Here is an 18,042-nt window from a genome sequence, read left to right as displayed (position 1 = left end):
GGTTATCCAAACAAAAATTAAAGAGATAGTAAACTCGTTCAAGCATCTTAAACATTCAGAGAGGATGATCCTTGTAATATAACCTATTACAAATCCATACTTAAAACAACAGAAACCACCAACAGGCATTTCGAATGCAGTTTCTCTACATCAGTGCAAAGCACATTAAATAAGCTTGATCAATAATAATTACAAATCAACTCACTCAACATATCCTTTATTCTACTATATTCATTTTTTTCGGTGTGTATACACTCATTTGTTAAAACTTTTCCAAATATTCATTATTTTTATTTAATTATGCATCAAATAGTCGTATTCTAAATAGTCAAAGTTTCGAATAATTAATCAAATTAATACTGACTAGCCACACCAATTCAAACATTGTATTGTTAAGTGAAACTTACCACCTTTAGTAAATTTACCAATACATGTTCCTAGTGAAATTAATTTCTCTCTACTTATATTAGTTGCACGTTTTACTAATGACTCACTTACGTAAAAGCGGTAAAACACTTTGTTCTTTTGTAAACGGAAACAGTAACGTCCTTGATTGTTACCATCTTGTTGTGGGCCTTCTAAGGAGGGCTTTTCTACTATGTTTTTAAGGTTGTTGCCTGTGAATTTGAACAGCTTTTCGAATACCACTGAGGTTTCTGTCTCGTCTAGTGCTCTCATTTTTTTTTTTGGGGGGTTTAGGGTTTTTGGAGAGGAGGAAAAGAGGATGGGTCTGTTTTTTCATTTTATAATAGGTTGGGCGGTTGTTATTTTCACCCCACCAACTTGTTTTTTCTTTTCTATTCTCACCCACTGACCCCCTCATTAATATTAATAATGTCTTTTGCTTCGGTATAGAAATGAAATATTTATTTTCTCCTCCTTCTTTCCAATGGATTTAGCTTCAAATTACGAAATTGCCCACACAGCCCAGTTCATCCACGCCAGAAGTTTCACCCGAGTTGCATTACAGGTTAGTCTTTTTATTCCACCCCTCCTCCTCCTTTTTTGTTAACATAATAAACTTATTATTATTATTATTATTATTATTATTTATATATTATTCATGCAGTTTCCAGATGACCTTTTAAAAGACTCTACAACAGTGGTCACTGCTTTACAACAGAATCTACAGTCTCTTAAAGTTGGTGATGATGATGATGATGATACACAAGTTGCTCAACTGTTTGTGATGGCAGATACTACTTACGGTAGTTGTTGTGTTGATGAAGTTGGAGCTTCACATGTGGATGCAGATTGTGTTGTGCATTATGGACATACGTGTTTAAGCCCGTGAGTTTATATTTGTTTTTATTCTTCTGTTAAACTGAAATTGTATAGAGACAAGCTTATGTTTTTATATGCAGAACATCGAATTTGCCAGCGTTGTTTGTTTTTGGAAAAGCTTTTGTCAGTGTATCGGATTGCGCCAGCTCATTATCCAATTGGTTATCAACCAGTTACAAGTCGGTTCTGGTATGTTGTGAATAATAAACTACCTTACTAGTATACTGCTATGGAGTGGGGGTGTGAGCGGAGAGGGAGAGGAAGAGATTGAGAGGGCGTGGAGAGGGACGAAGAGAAGAGAAGAGATGAGGAATGAGGACATACATAAACCAACCAAATGACTTTTTGTCCACATACCCCCCCTCGGCCCAGAACATTCGCTCCGCTCACTTGATTATTGCTACCATTATGAAGTGGAAGATTGTAGTCCCAGATTGGATGTCTTGGAGTTTTATAGATTTTCTCAGGGGACTGAGAGTGATCGGAAGAGTTTTATTACAAGTAGAGGTCCAATTAGCCTGAAAAGAACTTAGCAGGGAACTATAAAAACATTCAAAATGAAAATCTAAGGGTGTAATATCGGGATGTGATTTAATATAATTTATTTATGAATACGTTATGGGGTTAAGGAAGACCCCACTTACTTTATCAATTAAACAAAGTTGCATGCCCTCTCATTTGAGATTCTGCATTGGGAAGGGCCCAAGTTTACATGGAAAATCTATTGGCTACATACTGTACAATCCAAGTCTAGCACTAGTAGCTAAAGAAAAAAGTTTCTATCTGGACTAATGAGGCCTGCACTTTTAAACTTGTTCGATCTCGTTCCTTATCTATTCTTGCTATCGAGTCTCTTTCTTGGTTTCTTTAGGAGTTTTAGTGGTCTTGAGACTAGGCCACCAGGGGAACTCTTTCCCTTGTGAAGGCCTTGGGTAGAAGTGTGGTTAATATAGACTCTTTGGCGGTTTTGTTACTTAGTTTTGATTTTTTTTGGATGCTGATGACCCCAATAAACCATAGTCGTGGTGTACAAGCGCTAGTTTTCAATCCTTTGGATTTGAAAGTGTAGTTGATACAGGTAACTTAGATGGTTTAGTCACTAGGAAATACAATTGCAAACCTTTTCATTACTAGATATTTTCTTTAAATCATCAAATACGGATTTCATTAATGATGAGGCTGTCTCCAATCTCTAGATAATCAAGAGAGAGGGTCTACTGGGATCTGCATGGTAACTAAGACATCCCAACTAGGTTGATACCCCTTTGCCCATCGCCCCATACATCAGGTGCTATTGGTATAGTCAAGGCACAGGAAGGTGCGCGCCTATGGCGTGAGGCACGGTGATGTGTAGTTTTGGTGCCTTGCCTTGACCCAGTTCCAAGTGCAAACATAAGGCACACCCCTATTGCAGTTTTTGTCGATGCATGAGGCGTAAAAATCCGCATTAGATGTGCTCCTCATGAATATTAGGTTCCATTGCACCTTTTGCTCCCTTTTCAGGGTAGTAAGAAAAAGAAAGCACCCACAATTAAAATAAGAGGTCTACGTCCGAACTGTATCCCAACTAAATACAACGCTTTGGAATTTTTATAACCTTCTAAATGTTGAAGTCCCCGTAGTCCAATAAAAAAGCAGTCTCTTGGTTTCAATGACGATAGGATGGATATCATGGTGTTCATGATATAAAACCTTCTATTTCTTTCCTTCAACAAACCCAAATAATGGTTAGGGTAAATGCTATGAGTGCATTTTGCCCAAGTGGAAACTGATGGACAAAGTGTTTATTATCTAAAGCTTACATGATTCTATTACGAGGAGCTGACGGCTTATGAAAGCACGACGTGATCTCCCAGATAGTGACCACAGTGAAGAAGAGAGGAGAGGATCTACTTTTTCTTCTAATGTATGGCAAAGAGTGCAATTATTGGGAGTCCAATCATCTTTTGTTCAAGTAACCAGTGGGTTATATCCCCTACAACATGACATCGTAGTTATCTTAGGGGCAATACAAGCACTAGCACTGTTTACTTAGATAGCATTTTTGACGACTGAGGTAGTCTCTTTTCCAATTTCTGATTGATTTTAAGTAGATATGGATTCAATATAATGTTGTTTTTTGTTCTTTGGTTCCTGAAAGATAATCCAGTCCAAAATCAGAGAAGAATAGCAATCTCAATTCTAATATTATCACCAGTGAATATCACAAGTGTTCATCAAGTTTCACATGTCTCGTAAGTTTGAGCGTGTAAGCGTGCAGAATTACTAAGTGGAGGAAATAGTGAAGTTTAACTACTGTAATGGTGTAATGTAAGAGGCAGCTCTGAGATTTTGGTGCATATGATTTCACTAATGTATGTGAGATAAATAAGCTTTCATTCACAATCTGTTTTTCGAGTGGATGCCTTGTTCTTCATTGTAGGATTTGTAGGCTTGTAGTACCATTATTAAGGATTTTCTATTTCAAGTAATATGCCAAATATGTACCAAATTACTGTTTCTGCCAAATACCATTTCATACATATTTTATGTGTTCAGCTATTCCCCCCCCAGTTTGGATCTGTACGGGTTATCTCATTGATCCTATAGTCTGAGTAAAGTACTTCCAGTTAGGTAGCTCTTATCAAATGAAGTAAACTGTATGGACAATTTGACATACAAAGTTTTGGTTTCAGAGTCTGACATTGTCAGTGATGGAAAAGGGAACTCCCCTCTTGTTTTTTTACATAAAAATGTATGTAATGCATAATTGTTCAATCAAACTCTGTTCCTAGGCCAACTATTGGGCGGTTATTAATTTTGTAAAATGCTTGGTACTTAAATTGTTGGTTTCTTACTCTGAAAAAATGGACCATGGTTTTTTAAGCTTAAATAAAATGTTTGCTTCTTTAAGCATGTCTGATAGAACTGTTGAACTCCTTATTTGAGTATATGTGTGTGTGTCTTTAGCGAAAACAAAAAAAGTATATGGGTGGGTGGGTGGGTTTGTATGCATATTTCCCCTCTATGGTAGCTATTGTCTCAGTTCATCTCTTTAGTGTTTCAAAACTAAAGAAGCTCTTTAGTGTTTCATTTTCCAATGTAGCTTCTACTTATCATTTTACTTTTTTGAATCTAGGTTTTGTATGGACTTGAATATTCACATGCAATACATCATATAAAAGAAGCTGTGATCAAGTTGACAATTGGTGGATCAAAACGTGATTCAGCACTGCATTATGCCAATATTATTCAATCAGTTATGGATCCATCAGAAGATGATAAAGCATTTAATGGGCAACTTGAGTCCTATGGTTCTGCTCATGGAAGTTTTGATAAGTGCAAGCAAATTGGTGTCGATGTAGCTGAAAACAGATATGGTATTGGAGGCTTGACATGGGATCTACCAGAAGGCGACAAGATGGAGGAATACTTGATTTTCTGGATTGGTTGTGATAATGCAGCATTTACTAATGTTGTACTCACATTTAACAGCAGCGAAATAGGTAAGTCTCTTGTTACTTGATTTCTAGGTTACATGGTCACGCCATATTTTGAAAAAAAATCCTTGTCGGATACGTATCCACATGTCCGTGTCGGACACATATTGCATGTAATTTACCTCGAATTTTGATATTTTGCCGTGTCCGACAATTCGTATCCGTGTCCGATATGGCATGTCAATGTAACCTAGCTAGTTGATTTATATATCATGTTGCTAGAATCGCTTCGTCCAATGTCAGTATCTTTGTTAACAGGAATTTTCATTATCAGTCTCTTGAATTTTCATATTCTTCACAAATACTATTTTCTTTAATGTACTTAATTTGTTCATATTGGGGTTTTTTTTGGCGATGATTTCAGTGAGATATGACCCTGTGATGAATCACTTGGTGAAGGATATGTCTCAGCAGAAGAAGATTCTCATGCGTAGGTATTGTTTTGATTTGTGGTTCTTTTTTATTTTTTATTTTTATTTTTTTCAAATAATATTGGTGCCACCTATGCTTGAGCATTTTGAGAACTGTGCTTGTATTTCACACGAGAGAGCTCCATAATGTAGGTATTACCTAGTGGAGAAAGCAAAGGATTCTAACATTATTGGGATTTTGGTGGGGACTCTTGGTGTAGGTATGTTCCCTAGCAAGTTGCTTTTATTCCTTGCTTCATGTTATATTTACTTGGAGTTGTCTTCTGGTCAAAGCTCATATTGTTGACATCATTCTCAGCTTCTTAGGACAGTTCATATAAGCAAACATTGTATTTAAAAGCATAAAAGAAAAGGGCGAGGGTGATACAGAAGAAAGCTAAAAAGGAAAAGATGGCATAGAAGGAACTGAAACCGAAAACCCCAAATGTCAAAAGACCCACTCCGACTTTTTACATAGTTTGACTTTTTAATTACTAGACATTGAACTATGGTCCTCATCTCAGTGTTTATCAATGTCCAGAACCAAATAAGAGTCGTAGATTTTACGTTTGTTTTCCCTACTAAAAACGAAGTTATTCTTCAATTGCTTCATTTAAGTATCATCGTGATCAGTAAAGTGCACAAGGTATTATTGGTATCTTGATATGCCACTATGCTGAAGGCATACATGCTGTACATGTCATCTTTTTACCTTGTTTAGGCTATTTTTAATTTTTGGCTAGTTTTTATTACAAATTTCAGATGCCAGAGAGATATTTACTTATTCTGCATAAAAATTAATAATGGGCCCAGTGTGAAGATAACTATTTGACTTTTCTATATTAAATTAAATAGCTGTAGTTTGTTGGTACCCCCCAAATTTTGATAACTCCGTGTCGTATCCAGTATCCTGGTCTAATATCTGTGCTCGTGTGCTGGTCTAATATCTGTATCTGGGTAACAGAGTATGCTTTTAGGGCTGTTTCAAGTCTTAATGATTTTTCGATCAATACTATGCAATTCTGAGCTTTTGAATACTGTTGATGTCACCAATAAAACAAATATGTTGTCTGATGTTTGTCAGCTAAATTTATACATCCTTTTGAGTTTGGATCCAATCTAAGTATTCTATTACACAACTACCTTTGCAGCTGGTTATCGTCGTATGATTCATCAAATGAAAGAATTGATCACACAAGCTGGGAAAAAAGCCTATACTCTTGTCATGGGAAAACCAAACCCTGCAAAATTGGCAAACTTCCCTGAGGTAAATTATATATAGTCTAGATTATTTTTCTTTATGGCCTTATACAATGGGAATGACTGTGTTCTGATAAGAATTGATTTGGCAGTGTGATATTTTTATCTATGTCTCTTGTGCGCAAACTGCTCTATTCGATAGCAAAGAGTTCTTAGCTCCAGTGATAACACCTTTTGAAGCCACACTTGCTTTCAACAGGTAATGTATTATAGCATAATTTCTTTCATTTTCATATCTTTTTTTTGGAAAACAACTACAACGAAGCTTTATTTATTGGATTATTATTTGATTATATCCAATTACAATTAGGACCTACAGAATCTAATTTGGATATAGAATTAGGATCTGCAAATGTAGTTTGGGTGAAACTTTTCTCCCTGATCCAAGCACGCACATATAGTAGGAATAATTAAGAAGCTTTTGCTTTTGCTTTGTTTTGGTTTACCGTTTTTTTTTCTTTGTTAATATTCCATTCATTGGAAACTTTTGTTCGCATGTCCCCATTTAGAAATTCGGGCATACGATAATCATTCAGAACGTGAAAAGTCTGAGTATTATTCGATTTTTTCCAAATAAGAGTGATGCCTATTATTTCAACAAAAAATGATCGAAGCACACAAAATGAGTTAAACCAAGATTGATCTACACACTCTCAAATTTTGGGAAGAGGGTGGTGGAAGATGTAGAGACTGTGCCTTGTGGCTGACTATGTACTGACCTATTGGATTACTAAGAACTTGTTAAATGAATGGGGCTTGTTCCTGTGGATTATTATACATTTGGCATAAATATGAATCAATGTTTGGGTTATGTATTGGGGGTCTATACATCTCCCCCTCTTTGTCACAGGTGCGTAATGTGGGTCAAAGAAGAAATGAGAATGTGAAGGAAGAACAATATTTAAATCATTGTTTTAACTTGAGAATTGTAAGTAGGGTGCATATGTTTTAAATAATTAAATTTAATAAAAGTATTTTAGCTTAGGATGTAGAAGGGGAGACCATAGGATCAAAACTTTTAAAAGAGTAAAGTGCTTTTTGGTTCTTAGATAGACGGAGAAAATTTAACAGAGAGTAGAACGAACTTAAAGAGGGAAAACAAGTGTGTTGAAAACGAACTGTCCATGCTTTTGAGATTCCTTGAAGTTGTTGCTGACTTGATACTCAAGGTAAATCTCATCCATTGTTCAATTTTTATTTGTTGAAGAAGAAATATATTAGAGTTTTCCCAATCTTTTCGCTGGATAAGGGGTTATGATTTTTAGTTGAATTGCTTTGTGAAAATGACTACTCAGTCTCGTAGATGGAGGCATAAAGATCCCCACTACGCGACCCAAACACTGATTTGTATTTATGCCAAACATATACTACTCCACAGGCCACATGCCTAATTCATTTAAAAAGTTATCAATAATCCAGTAGTTCCTTATAGAAACATTACAAGGACCAAAGTTCAAATCCATGTTAGGCATGTGCTTGGCACATGCATACAAAATAAATTGATGAACAGTTCATACTAATATCCATGACCTAACTGTTTTATCCACAATTCAAATAACTCGTTCAGTTACAAAACGTGGATGCACAATCTTAATCCACTTCTCCACGTTCAAAAAGTGGGGGCTTAATATTCAAATTTATACAAACTAAATTATAAATACAACATCATCTTGTCTATAAGGAACTACAGATGAGACTTGATCCCATAATACAAGGGAAATGTAGTCACAAGGCACTACTTGTACATCTTCCACAATCATCTTCCTAACATTGGAGTGTGTGTAGGTCGCTCTTGGTTTAACTAACTTTGTGTGCGTAGATCATTTCAAATTTATTTTGGTGGAACTTGTAGACTCAGGATCTATAGAATCTATCTCGTGTGCAAGTCGTCTGCAACTGAACGTTTTCTTATTGTTCCAAGTTGACAAAGTCAATGCTGGAGTTTCTTGATGAATTGAGCTTAAAAGTTGCCTCTTATTGTCAAATTAGTTTGCTTAATTGTTAACAATGTCTGTTGGATACAAAATTTGGTGGTTGACACCTTATACAGTGATATGGGTTCTCTGGAAGTCGAGATATAATTGTGTGTTTAGGAATAGGGTAATCTCTGTTAATAGAGCAAGTTTGGAGGTTAATGCTTTCCTTTGGTTTTGGGCAGTAGCATGGTTGGAGAGGAATCAATATCTCTTCAAGGACTTCATTAATAATTGGAATGATGTTATTGGCATCCAACTTAAAACCAATTGGTGATAAGTGTAGAGGCTCCATGACTTATATATTTCTGTGTGGCTTAACATATCCCATGTGGGACTAAACATCTCAACATGCCCCCGACATGTGGCTTTAATTGAGCCTAACACGTAGACAAATATACTTGGGTTAGGTTGAGTAAACAACAAGCCCTTTGGGCCAAACACAATAGCCCACTCTGATACCATATTAAGATTGACATCCAACTTAAACCAATTGGTGATAAGTGGAGAGGCCTTAAGACTTGTATATTTGTATGCATGACATGTTGGACTAAACATCTCAACAAATGTCATGTGGGGAAGAATATGAGTTTTCTCAAGGGTTTAACTAAGGGAACTGTAACTTAAGTCGGGGGATGATTTTTGGTAATTTTATTATATCGTACAAAAAATGAGGACCTCCCTCATGCTCATGTAAAACGTTGTGTGATCTTTCTCCATGTATATTTTCTACTTCAATACATGTTATTAAAAAAACAAAAAAATTGTTAACAATATGCGTATGGTACTTTAGGGAGCTTACATAAATGGCAAGTGAAAACCAGTTGTGCTTTAATGTCCCAAGAGATAATTTTTGGTATATGCATTGTTGCTTATGCTTTATGCCACCACGTCCAACCACCCTACTCCCAAAGTTTTTCAATTTGTTTTCTTCATAACTTACACTGCTTATGTGAAGATTAGAAAAGTCGTGTATATCGCCATATCATTTTTACCTATGTTTCTAATCTTTCTATGATTCATTTTATCTTAAAAGTTATCAGTTCTTGTATTACATGGTATGTTATGACATAGTACACATAATGTGATATCCATAACTTTACCCACCTTGAGTTTTAAAGGGTTAAATGAGCTTGGGAAGTGTATAGGCCAGTCAATATGCCATCACATGCTTCATAAACAATTCCCCTGGTACTTCTAACCTAAGTTACATTGATACGGATACGCGTGTCCCTATCCAACACGGATACGAAGTGTCTGACACGGCGAAATGTCAAAAATTGAGGTATATCACATACAAAATGTGTCCTTGTGTATGGACACGTGGATATGTATCCGACATAGGTTATTTTAAAAATATGGTGTGTTCGTGTAACGTAGTTTCTAAAAGTGTTTACAACTTTACATACGTTCATACGATTAATTTTTTTTCTTAAAAGTTCTTGTATTACATGGTATGTTATGACTTATTACACATAATGTGCTATCCAGAACTTTGTATTCTTGAGTTTTGAAGGGCTTCATAATAAATTTTCCCGTTACTTCTACAATGTTTACTTGATTGACCTATTTTGGTTCAACCTTTGAAGACTTTAAATAGGTCGTTACTTTGCCGTTGTAGGCTAAATAGGCCATTTTGATATTTAGACTTTTGTATTTTAACCATTTTTTCGGTCATGCTTTTCTTGTTTCTCTCGTGTTCTTCTTAAGAATCGAAAAAACACATTGTACATTGCTATCATTGGCTGCATAAACCATTGAACCATATTTAAATTATGGGCATTATACTACGCTTAAGTTTCCTTCACCGAGTTTTCTTTCTTTCCGATTTCCAGGGGGAGCCAGTGGATGGGATCATATGTGTTGGAATTTCAGGATTTGATTGGTTCATTTACATTAGAAGTTAATGGAAGCTCAGAAGCTCGGTTTTCCTTCTTTAAGGGGGGCTATGTAGAAGATGTTGAGCTGCAAGGTACTCCCTCCTAACCATTTATGAAGGCAAAGTGCTGTTTTTTGGCTAAGCAACATTCTACCACAATATACTAGTTGAAAGTGTGAAATCACAATAATAGGAAGCCCAAAAACTGTCTTATAAATATTAACTTCCAAACAAAAGAGGCTTCCATGCCCAAAAAAGGGACCAGAAGAGGTTCTATAATCTAAGAGAGTTAAGGTGGTCAGAGCAGCTAAGTCTGTTTCCACCTTTGTGATGTTTCTTTGAGTGGCAATCTTCAGTGCAAACTCACCATTGCCAGTAGTTTGGCTTTATCAACGTCCCTAACCTCCAGCTTTTTCAAGCAGCACCAACAAACTTACCATGGTCATCTCAAGATAGGTGCCCAGCAGTTACTTCCAAGTTCCAACGAGTCACTGAAAAACCGGCCCCGAAATTAGCTTTAATCCAGCCATTTTATGGTGGCGTCCAGTGTTCTAAGTTTCTAACACCAAGAGTTGAAGTAAAACAAGGCATTGTTAGTCATGGCTGCAACAGTAGGCATCTAGTTTATAAACAATTGTTTATATCTAGCTAACTGTATCTGCTCCAAAGAGAACATATCTACTCTCGACTATTTTATGGTGGCATCCAGCGTTCTAAGCAGTGTTCTAAAAAACGCTAGGCGGTAGTCGGGTGGTGGGAGAACGCCTAGCGCCTAGGCCTTCTAGGCAGTGCCTAGACGGGCTAGGCGCTAGGCGGTTTTTTTTGCTAATATATATAGTAATACATACATATACTACAAGAAATGAAGAAAATTATTTACCATAACTCAAAAAATAAACACAAACAAAAATACTTATTACAAAAATGCGTAATAGTTGAGGAATATTGACTTTATATAAAAACATACTCTTTGTTATAGTGACATATAATTTAGATTAGACTTAAGTCTTTTAAACTCATTCAAATCTTAAACCTACAAAGGCCTTTATTTTTCGACATTTAATCATTCAAAAAAAAAAAAAAAAAACTTGACTGGACCGCCTAGATCGCCTAATCGGTCCGCCTAGACCCGCCTAGTCTGTCCACTGATTTTTTAAATGACTAGAGCCTAGGCGAGTCGGTTGGGCACTGCCTAGCGCCTAGAGACCGCCTAGGTGGCCGCCTAGACCGATTTTTAGAACAGTGGTTCTAAGTTTTTATCGCCAAGAGTTGAAGTAAAACAAGGCATTGTTTGTCATAGCTGCGACAGTAGGCAAATAGTTTTCAAATCATTGTTTATATCTAGCTAACCGTATCTACTCCAAAGAGAACATACCTACTCTTGACTATTTCTTCATTATCCTATTCATATTAGGAAAGCCTTCTGTAAAATCTGAGAATCCAGGTTTTGAATCTCAGAATTGAAAATGGGGTAAAATGATATTATCAGTCCTTAGATGATTGTAATTGAAAAGGGTGGAGGCTAAGCATCCTTCTCAGTGTTCTAACCTTGTAACTTGGACACTTCATATTCTTAAAAAAATCTGTCCGTGTGTCAGACACGTTATGCATTTACAATTTCAAACTAGGGTTTCTTTTAAACCCCGAAAGGCTAAGAGTATCTTTAGGTGGTAGTATAACTTGCCTTTTTCTTCATATTTGAAGGAAAAGTTCGGAATATCTCGAAATTCCATCTATAGGTGGTAGTATAACCGGTCGCATCACCTGCTTGTTCGCATTCTTTTTCGCAAATTTGGCAATTTGGATGCGGAGCGACATTGGTAATGTCGCGCGCTATTGCAAATGTCGTCCCAATTTTTTTTTTTTGACTTTGACCAGCACCACGCGCTAGTGGTACTGTCACGCGCCACTCCTAATGTCGCGTGGAGTTTTTTTTTTACTTGCGCGCCACTCCTAATGTTGCGTGGGTTGTTTTGGAATTGTACATGGGCAACACTCTAACTGTCGCGCGACAGTGGTAATGTTGCGTGGGTTGTTTTTTGGTAATCGAATTTGCGACCACCTAGAGTTGGTCGAAATTTGCGACCAGCTTCTTCAAACTTTTTCTTCAAATATGAAGAGTATGCTACCACCACCTAGAGATGCTCTAAGATCATATTCTATTAAAATAGTTATAACTTGTTGATATGCCACTTTCATAGTAATTTATTTATAAGAAGTGCTTTGTAAGGTCTTGACTCTTGAGCCCAAAAATTAGTTGTGTAACTAAACAATAGTGATAGTTTCATTTTTAATTAGCTGTGTCCCTGTGTCACTTCATGTAGTTGAGTAGTTCACTAGTCAGGCGCTATAAACATATGTTGATATATTGTTTAGTTGGCATGTTCTTTGCCAACATTGGAGATTAACTCTACTAATGATTAACTTTATTTGCAAATTCAGCGAACGGTGTAGACGAAGAGGAAAGAGCAACAACTCTTGCAGAAGTAACACAGAAAGCTCTGCAAGTGCGGGACAAGTACTCAAATTCCATTGACAGAGGAATTGCTGAATCCGGGGTAGAGTTCTTCAGTGCCCGTTCGTATCATGGTCTTGATATGCAAAATGAAGATCCATTGCCTCGATCTTTCGTCGTTGGAAGAACTGGAAAGGCATCAGGCTATTATGAAGGTGAGACCAACAAGTGAGAAAGTTCCAACATATGAACCGGGCTTTTAGTGTTGTTCAATTGGATCTTATCTTATTTGTGGAACCTGTTTGAGTGTAGGTAGAACTTTTTCAAGGCCTCCTAAAAGTAGGAAGTACTTTAGAATTTTGAGTTTCTGGAAATATTTTGGAGTATTATTTTATTTTCTATTTGAACTTTAGTAGATGAATATAATACCAAACTAGAATACTAGATAGGGTAGTAGTTTTTCAGTTTGGCAATGTCAGAGGTGGGGTAATGTCGGTTTGGTTAAAGTGCAGCATGATTAGCAGGTTCTGTGTATAGGGAAATAAATCTAGAAAACAGCCTTGTATCACCAAAGATTTATAGATTCATGTAATGTCAGTGAAATATAATTTTCTTATATATGCTCTGCAAACCTTTCAAGTCTTCATGGACTCTAGCTAAGGTAATGGTTAACTAGGAAAAGATAATATAATTTTCTACGGAAGATACATGTAGTCAAGTTGAAAAGTCTAGGGATCACAAGTCCAAAAGTTGGTCTGGACTCTTGATATAGTTTGTCTTCTTGACCATCGAAAAGACCAAGGTTTCAAACTAATTCGTATAAACTAAAGGGTTAACCAACTCCCCACTAGATGAGTCAATTAGGATTCTCCCACTAGATGGGAAATTAAAAAAAAAATCAAAGTGGATTGACCCACTAGATGGGAAATTAAAAAAAAAATCAAAGTGGATTGACCAAAATTTTTTTGTGTGTATTTAGGGGGAGACTCTAATTTCCTATTTAGTGGGGGGAAATCCTAATTGGCTCGGGTAACACTAATCTAGTAGGAGGGTAACACTAGTTCACCCTAAACTAAACTCTTGGGAACATGCGCAGTGAAACCTGGGAACAAAATTTCCACACATGCACGGCACTGTCTTATGCCAGTGCATTATTTACTGGGGCAGTGCCTCATCTCCGCTTCCCGAAAAGCTATTTGTTATTAAATTACGAGCAATCTACCGGGTGCAACTTTGTTGGTAGCTGAATAACCTACAAAACATCTGAACGTGGAAATAGATCAGATGGTTAGGTCCTTAATCAGTATATTCTCTGGGCTGTAGTCCTAACTCCTAACATGTTGTTGTCTGCGGCACCCGTACTGCCAGTTCAGAGAACTATTGTAGCCATATTAAACACTTCCATATATAGGCTATTATTGTCAGTAGTACATACGTGTTTAACGAAATACTGAGAAATGCCACTTATGACTTATCTCATCGGCTCATCATATGGCTACAGTGGGTAAGTTGGCATTTATAAATATCACATTCACACATTGTCCTTCATTTCATTGATGAAGCTAGGTGAGAGGATCGTGGCGGCAAGCACTAATTTCCAATCGAGAATTACGCCAAAATATTCCAATATACCTACCTTCATTGGTTCCTATGATGGCTTGCTTCTATTCAGAGTTTCAGACATTTCCTAGATGATGCTTTCTTCATCTTTATTCCTACGACACAACACAAGAAAAAGTACTTATGACTAGTCCGAATTATGATGTATGTTTATTACACTTCCACACACCGACAAGTGAATATTGAATTCTCTACAAAGTTCAGAAGAAACAAGATTCTTAGGTTCTTTATACTTGGCCTGAAGTCAATTTGAAGAGAGAGATTTCAAACAGCGCCAAGGCTCCTTGTGCTTGTAAACATTCCAGGCCAGATCCCCTGTTTCCTTAAATGGGGCGCTGCATTGCATTGGATGGCTAGTCTTTGTCTTAATTTTTGTGATGATATATCCCTCCTAGTTTTTTTTTTTAAACTAACAGTTTCCGATTTCATTAACAGATAGCGAATAGTTCATACAGACGTGACTGAACTTCAGAAAAACCAAGTCTCACATGCATAGGGACTTGGTTATTACAAACAAAAGGACTATGAAGGGTTGCTGTAGCTGCCATGAGATGGGCATGGCTAATCAACTCCCTCGGGCAAAAAACAATTTTGCAGAAACTGAAACTGGTTTTGAGATTAAGGATCTCAAGCAAAAGACCCGCACAACACCAAGACACTGTAGATGAAACTCCATTTAGCTCTTGAACAATGCCCATATTATCTGAACAAACCACCACCTTGCTAACACTTAGCTGACGAGCTTGTTCCAATCCGACTTTTACTGCTTGCAGCTCTACCTCTTCTGCTGATCCTGCTGAGACGAGTCTGCTTCCTACAGAACATAAGCCAGAAGCCCATTTATTTAAAGTGTAGCCTACAGCAGCCCGTGATGAACTAGGGTCGAAACTGTTGGAAATGTGAAGGAATTTGTGTCCTCATGGGTTTGAACCCATGACCTTTTGTATCTACTACACTCTAATGTGGGGGGCTTTAGTCCCACATTGGTTACTAAACTTAAGACTCTTAAGTTTATATTGGTTGTGTCCTTATGGAGGGATAGTGTAGAGAGATATAAGGAGGTGCTCGCGCGCACACAAGGCCTCCTTGGTTTGGGGGCTCTCGGGAGGTGGGAGCTCCAGAAAACCTTAGTGCGCGTGTGCCCACACACGTCGCGCGCAGGGGGTGGGTGCGAGTACTAGGCTTGTTTTTGCGTTTTTTGGTCTTCTTTCCAAAATCTTTCCTTGAGTTGCGTTTTTTCAGATCTATAAAACTAAGGTCTCTCCTGTTTATAGAAAAGACGAAAAACGAAAACACAAGATTATTTTCCTCTGATTAAAAACTTGTCCGAGTATCTTTGAGAGTTCCCGCAGAGTCGGGTCATTGGTCGGTGACACGCTCATCCATCGTTGTATCCTCGGGACGCGACGCTTGAGGTCGGCAAAGAACCATACCGTGGCGTTTTTGCCTTAAGGAAATTGTGCCGAGCACAATCCTCAGTGATAAGTTTTACTTGCATTCTTATTACTGTTTTCTGTTACTAGAGATAATTACAATCTTAAGACGAAAAATTAAACTGTGATTATCTAGTATTGTGCTCGCTAAAATGGAAAAACCAAGTGGTAAGTCTGTCAAACCTGAGATTTTTGATGGCATAAATTTTAAGCGCTGGCAGATGAAAATGCGGTTTTATCTGACTACTCTGAAACTGGTTGAATGGATTTCGATTGTGAAACCCAATTACAATGAAAATGAAGATGAACTTGGTCGTTCTGGTGGTGTGGAGAGATGGGAAAAGAAAGATTATTTATGTAGAAATTATATACTTGATTGTCTTTCCCTTGATTTGTATGATGTTTATCTTTGTGAGTAACGACCGCTACGTAATTGTGGAATTTGCTTGATAAGAAGTATGCTCAAGATGCGAGGTTCTAAGAAGTTTCTTGTAGGAAAGTTTCGAATTCAAGATGGAAGATGGGAAATCTGTTGTTTCTCTCAAGTGGAGGAGCCGCAAATAATCATTCATGAGATTTTGCAGGAAGGGTATAAAATCTGCAAAGGTTTCCAGGTTGCTTCCATAATTGAGAAACTCCCTTCCTCGTGGAAGGAGTACAAAAACAGTCTCAAACATAAGAGAAAAGAGATGACCCTAGAAGATCTGATCGTCAACCTTCGGATCGAGGAGGATAACAGGAAGGCTGAAATCAATGTGGAGACTTCAGAAATGAAGGCTAAGGCTAACCTGGTTGAAGGTAACGCTGCTAGTTCTTCTAAGTCTAAATCAACTAAATTCCCCGTCAAAAAGAAACCATATGCGAACAAGAATAAACAATCCCAACCTCACTTTAAAAAGAAACCTTACAATCCTCGAAATTCATTGCTATGTGTGCGGATCTCGAGGTCATATAGCCCCGGACTCAGAATTCAAAAAGGTCCGAATGATGGGAAGAAAGACAAGGCACAAGCAAATGTAGTTCGGGATGGTAACTTTTTTCTGCGGTGGTTACCGAGGTTAACTTGGTGAGTAACATGATCGACCGGGTGGGTAGACACTGGGGCTACCAAAACACATCCGTGGCACTAAAAGTGCATTTCAAGGCCCTTCACTCCTCCGGGGGAGAAGGAGAAAGTCTGTTCATGGGTAACTCATCTGCTTCTAGAGTTGAAGGAAAAGGGACTATTAATTTGAAGTTCACTTCTGGAAATGTTCTTAATTTGAAGGATGTTCTTTATGTTCCTGATATTAGGAAAAATCTGGTTTCTGGTTCCCTTTTAAGTAAGAAGGGGTTCAAACTTGTCTTTGAGTCAGACAAATTTGTTCTGACTAAGGGGGGAACCTTTGTGGGTAAAGGTTATTTAGATGAAGGCTTGTTTAAGCTCAATGTAACTGATTTTGAATTTAATAAAGCATCTACTTCTTCTTATATGGTTGAGTCATTTGATCTGTGGCATAGTAGACTTGGACACGTTAATAATGTTTCAATTAAAAAACTGATGCATCTAGGTAACATATCCAAGAATAATATTTCTGAAATTAAGAGATGTGAAGTATGTGTAGAATCTAAATATGCTAGGAAACCTTTCAAAAAGGTAGAAAGAAACACTGAGTTGTTGGCATTGATTCACACTGACTTATGTGATCTTAAAGGTTACATGACTAGAGGAGGTAATAAATATTTTGTTACATTCATTGATGATGCTTCACGTTTCTGTCATATTTATCTGCTTAAGAGTAAGGATGATAGCTTAGCTAAATTTATTTTCTTTAAAACTGAAGTTGAGAACCAGTTAGACAAGAAAATAAAAATAGTTAGGTCTGATAGAGGAGGTGAATATTCTGGTCCTTTCAATAAATTTTGTGAAAATAATGGTATTGTACATGAGACCACTGCCCCTTATGCTCCCCAATCCAATGGGATAGCAGAGAGGAAAAATAGGACTCTCAAAGATATGATCAATTCAATGATCAATAGCTCTGGGGCTTCTATGAACCTATGGGGGGAGGCTTTGCTAACGGCCTGTTATATTCTGAATAAGATACCTTTTAAAACACACAGATAAAACTCCATATGAGATGTGGAAAAATAGGACACCGACTTATAGATTCTTTTAAAGTGTGGGGGTGTTTGGCTAAGGTATCTATACCAACACCCAAGAGGACTAAACTTGGCCCTAAAACTGTAGATTGTGTCTTTATTGGGTA

At 37.2% G+C, this 18,042-nt stretch overlaps 1 protein-coding gene and 1 long non-coding RNA gene across 2 annotated transcripts; both read left to right on the top strand.

Annotated features, from left to right (window-relative positions):
• The first annotated feature begins 811 nt into the window (after positions 1 to 811).
• LOC147494834 (diphthamide synthesis DPH2 family protein) lies at positions 812 to 13,382 on the top strand. The gene is made up of 10 exons (XM_086569324.1): positions 812 to 970; positions 1,070 to 1,290; positions 1,365 to 1,473; positions 4,403 to 4,769; positions 5,128 to 5,197; positions 5,327 to 5,394; positions 6,325 to 6,440; positions 6,526 to 6,632; positions 10,242 to 10,378; positions 12,728 to 13,382. Exons 1-10 carry the CDS (start codon positions 890 to 892, stop codon positions 12,970 to 12,972), a joined length of 1,521 nt encoding a protein of 506 aa, XP_086425450.1. The 5' UTR covers positions 812 to 889; the 3' UTR covers positions 12,973 to 13,382.
• A 3,020-nt stretch (positions 13,383 to 16,402) lies between these two features.
• LOC147494833 (uncharacterized) lies at positions 16,403 to 17,263 on the top strand. Its single transcript, XR_015199636.1, has 2 exons — positions 16,403 to 16,591; positions 17,087 to 17,263. It is a non-coding gene; the product is annotated as an uncharacterized LOC147494833 (long non-coding RNA).
• Positions 17,264 to 18,042: the final 779 nt, after the last annotated feature.

The sequence above is a fragment of the Coptis chinensis genome, chromosome 6 (genome assembly GCF_015680905.1).
Source record: "Coptis chinensis isolate HL-2020 chromosome 6, ASM1568090v1, whole genome shotgun sequence".
In the NCBI taxonomy this organism is placed as follows: domain Eukaryota; kingdom Viridiplantae; phylum Streptophyta; class Magnoliopsida; order Ranunculales; family Ranunculaceae; genus Coptis; species Coptis chinensis.
The sequence above is the reverse complement of the archived record's forward strand: the minus strand, read 5'-3'. Positions and strand labels throughout refer to the sequence as shown.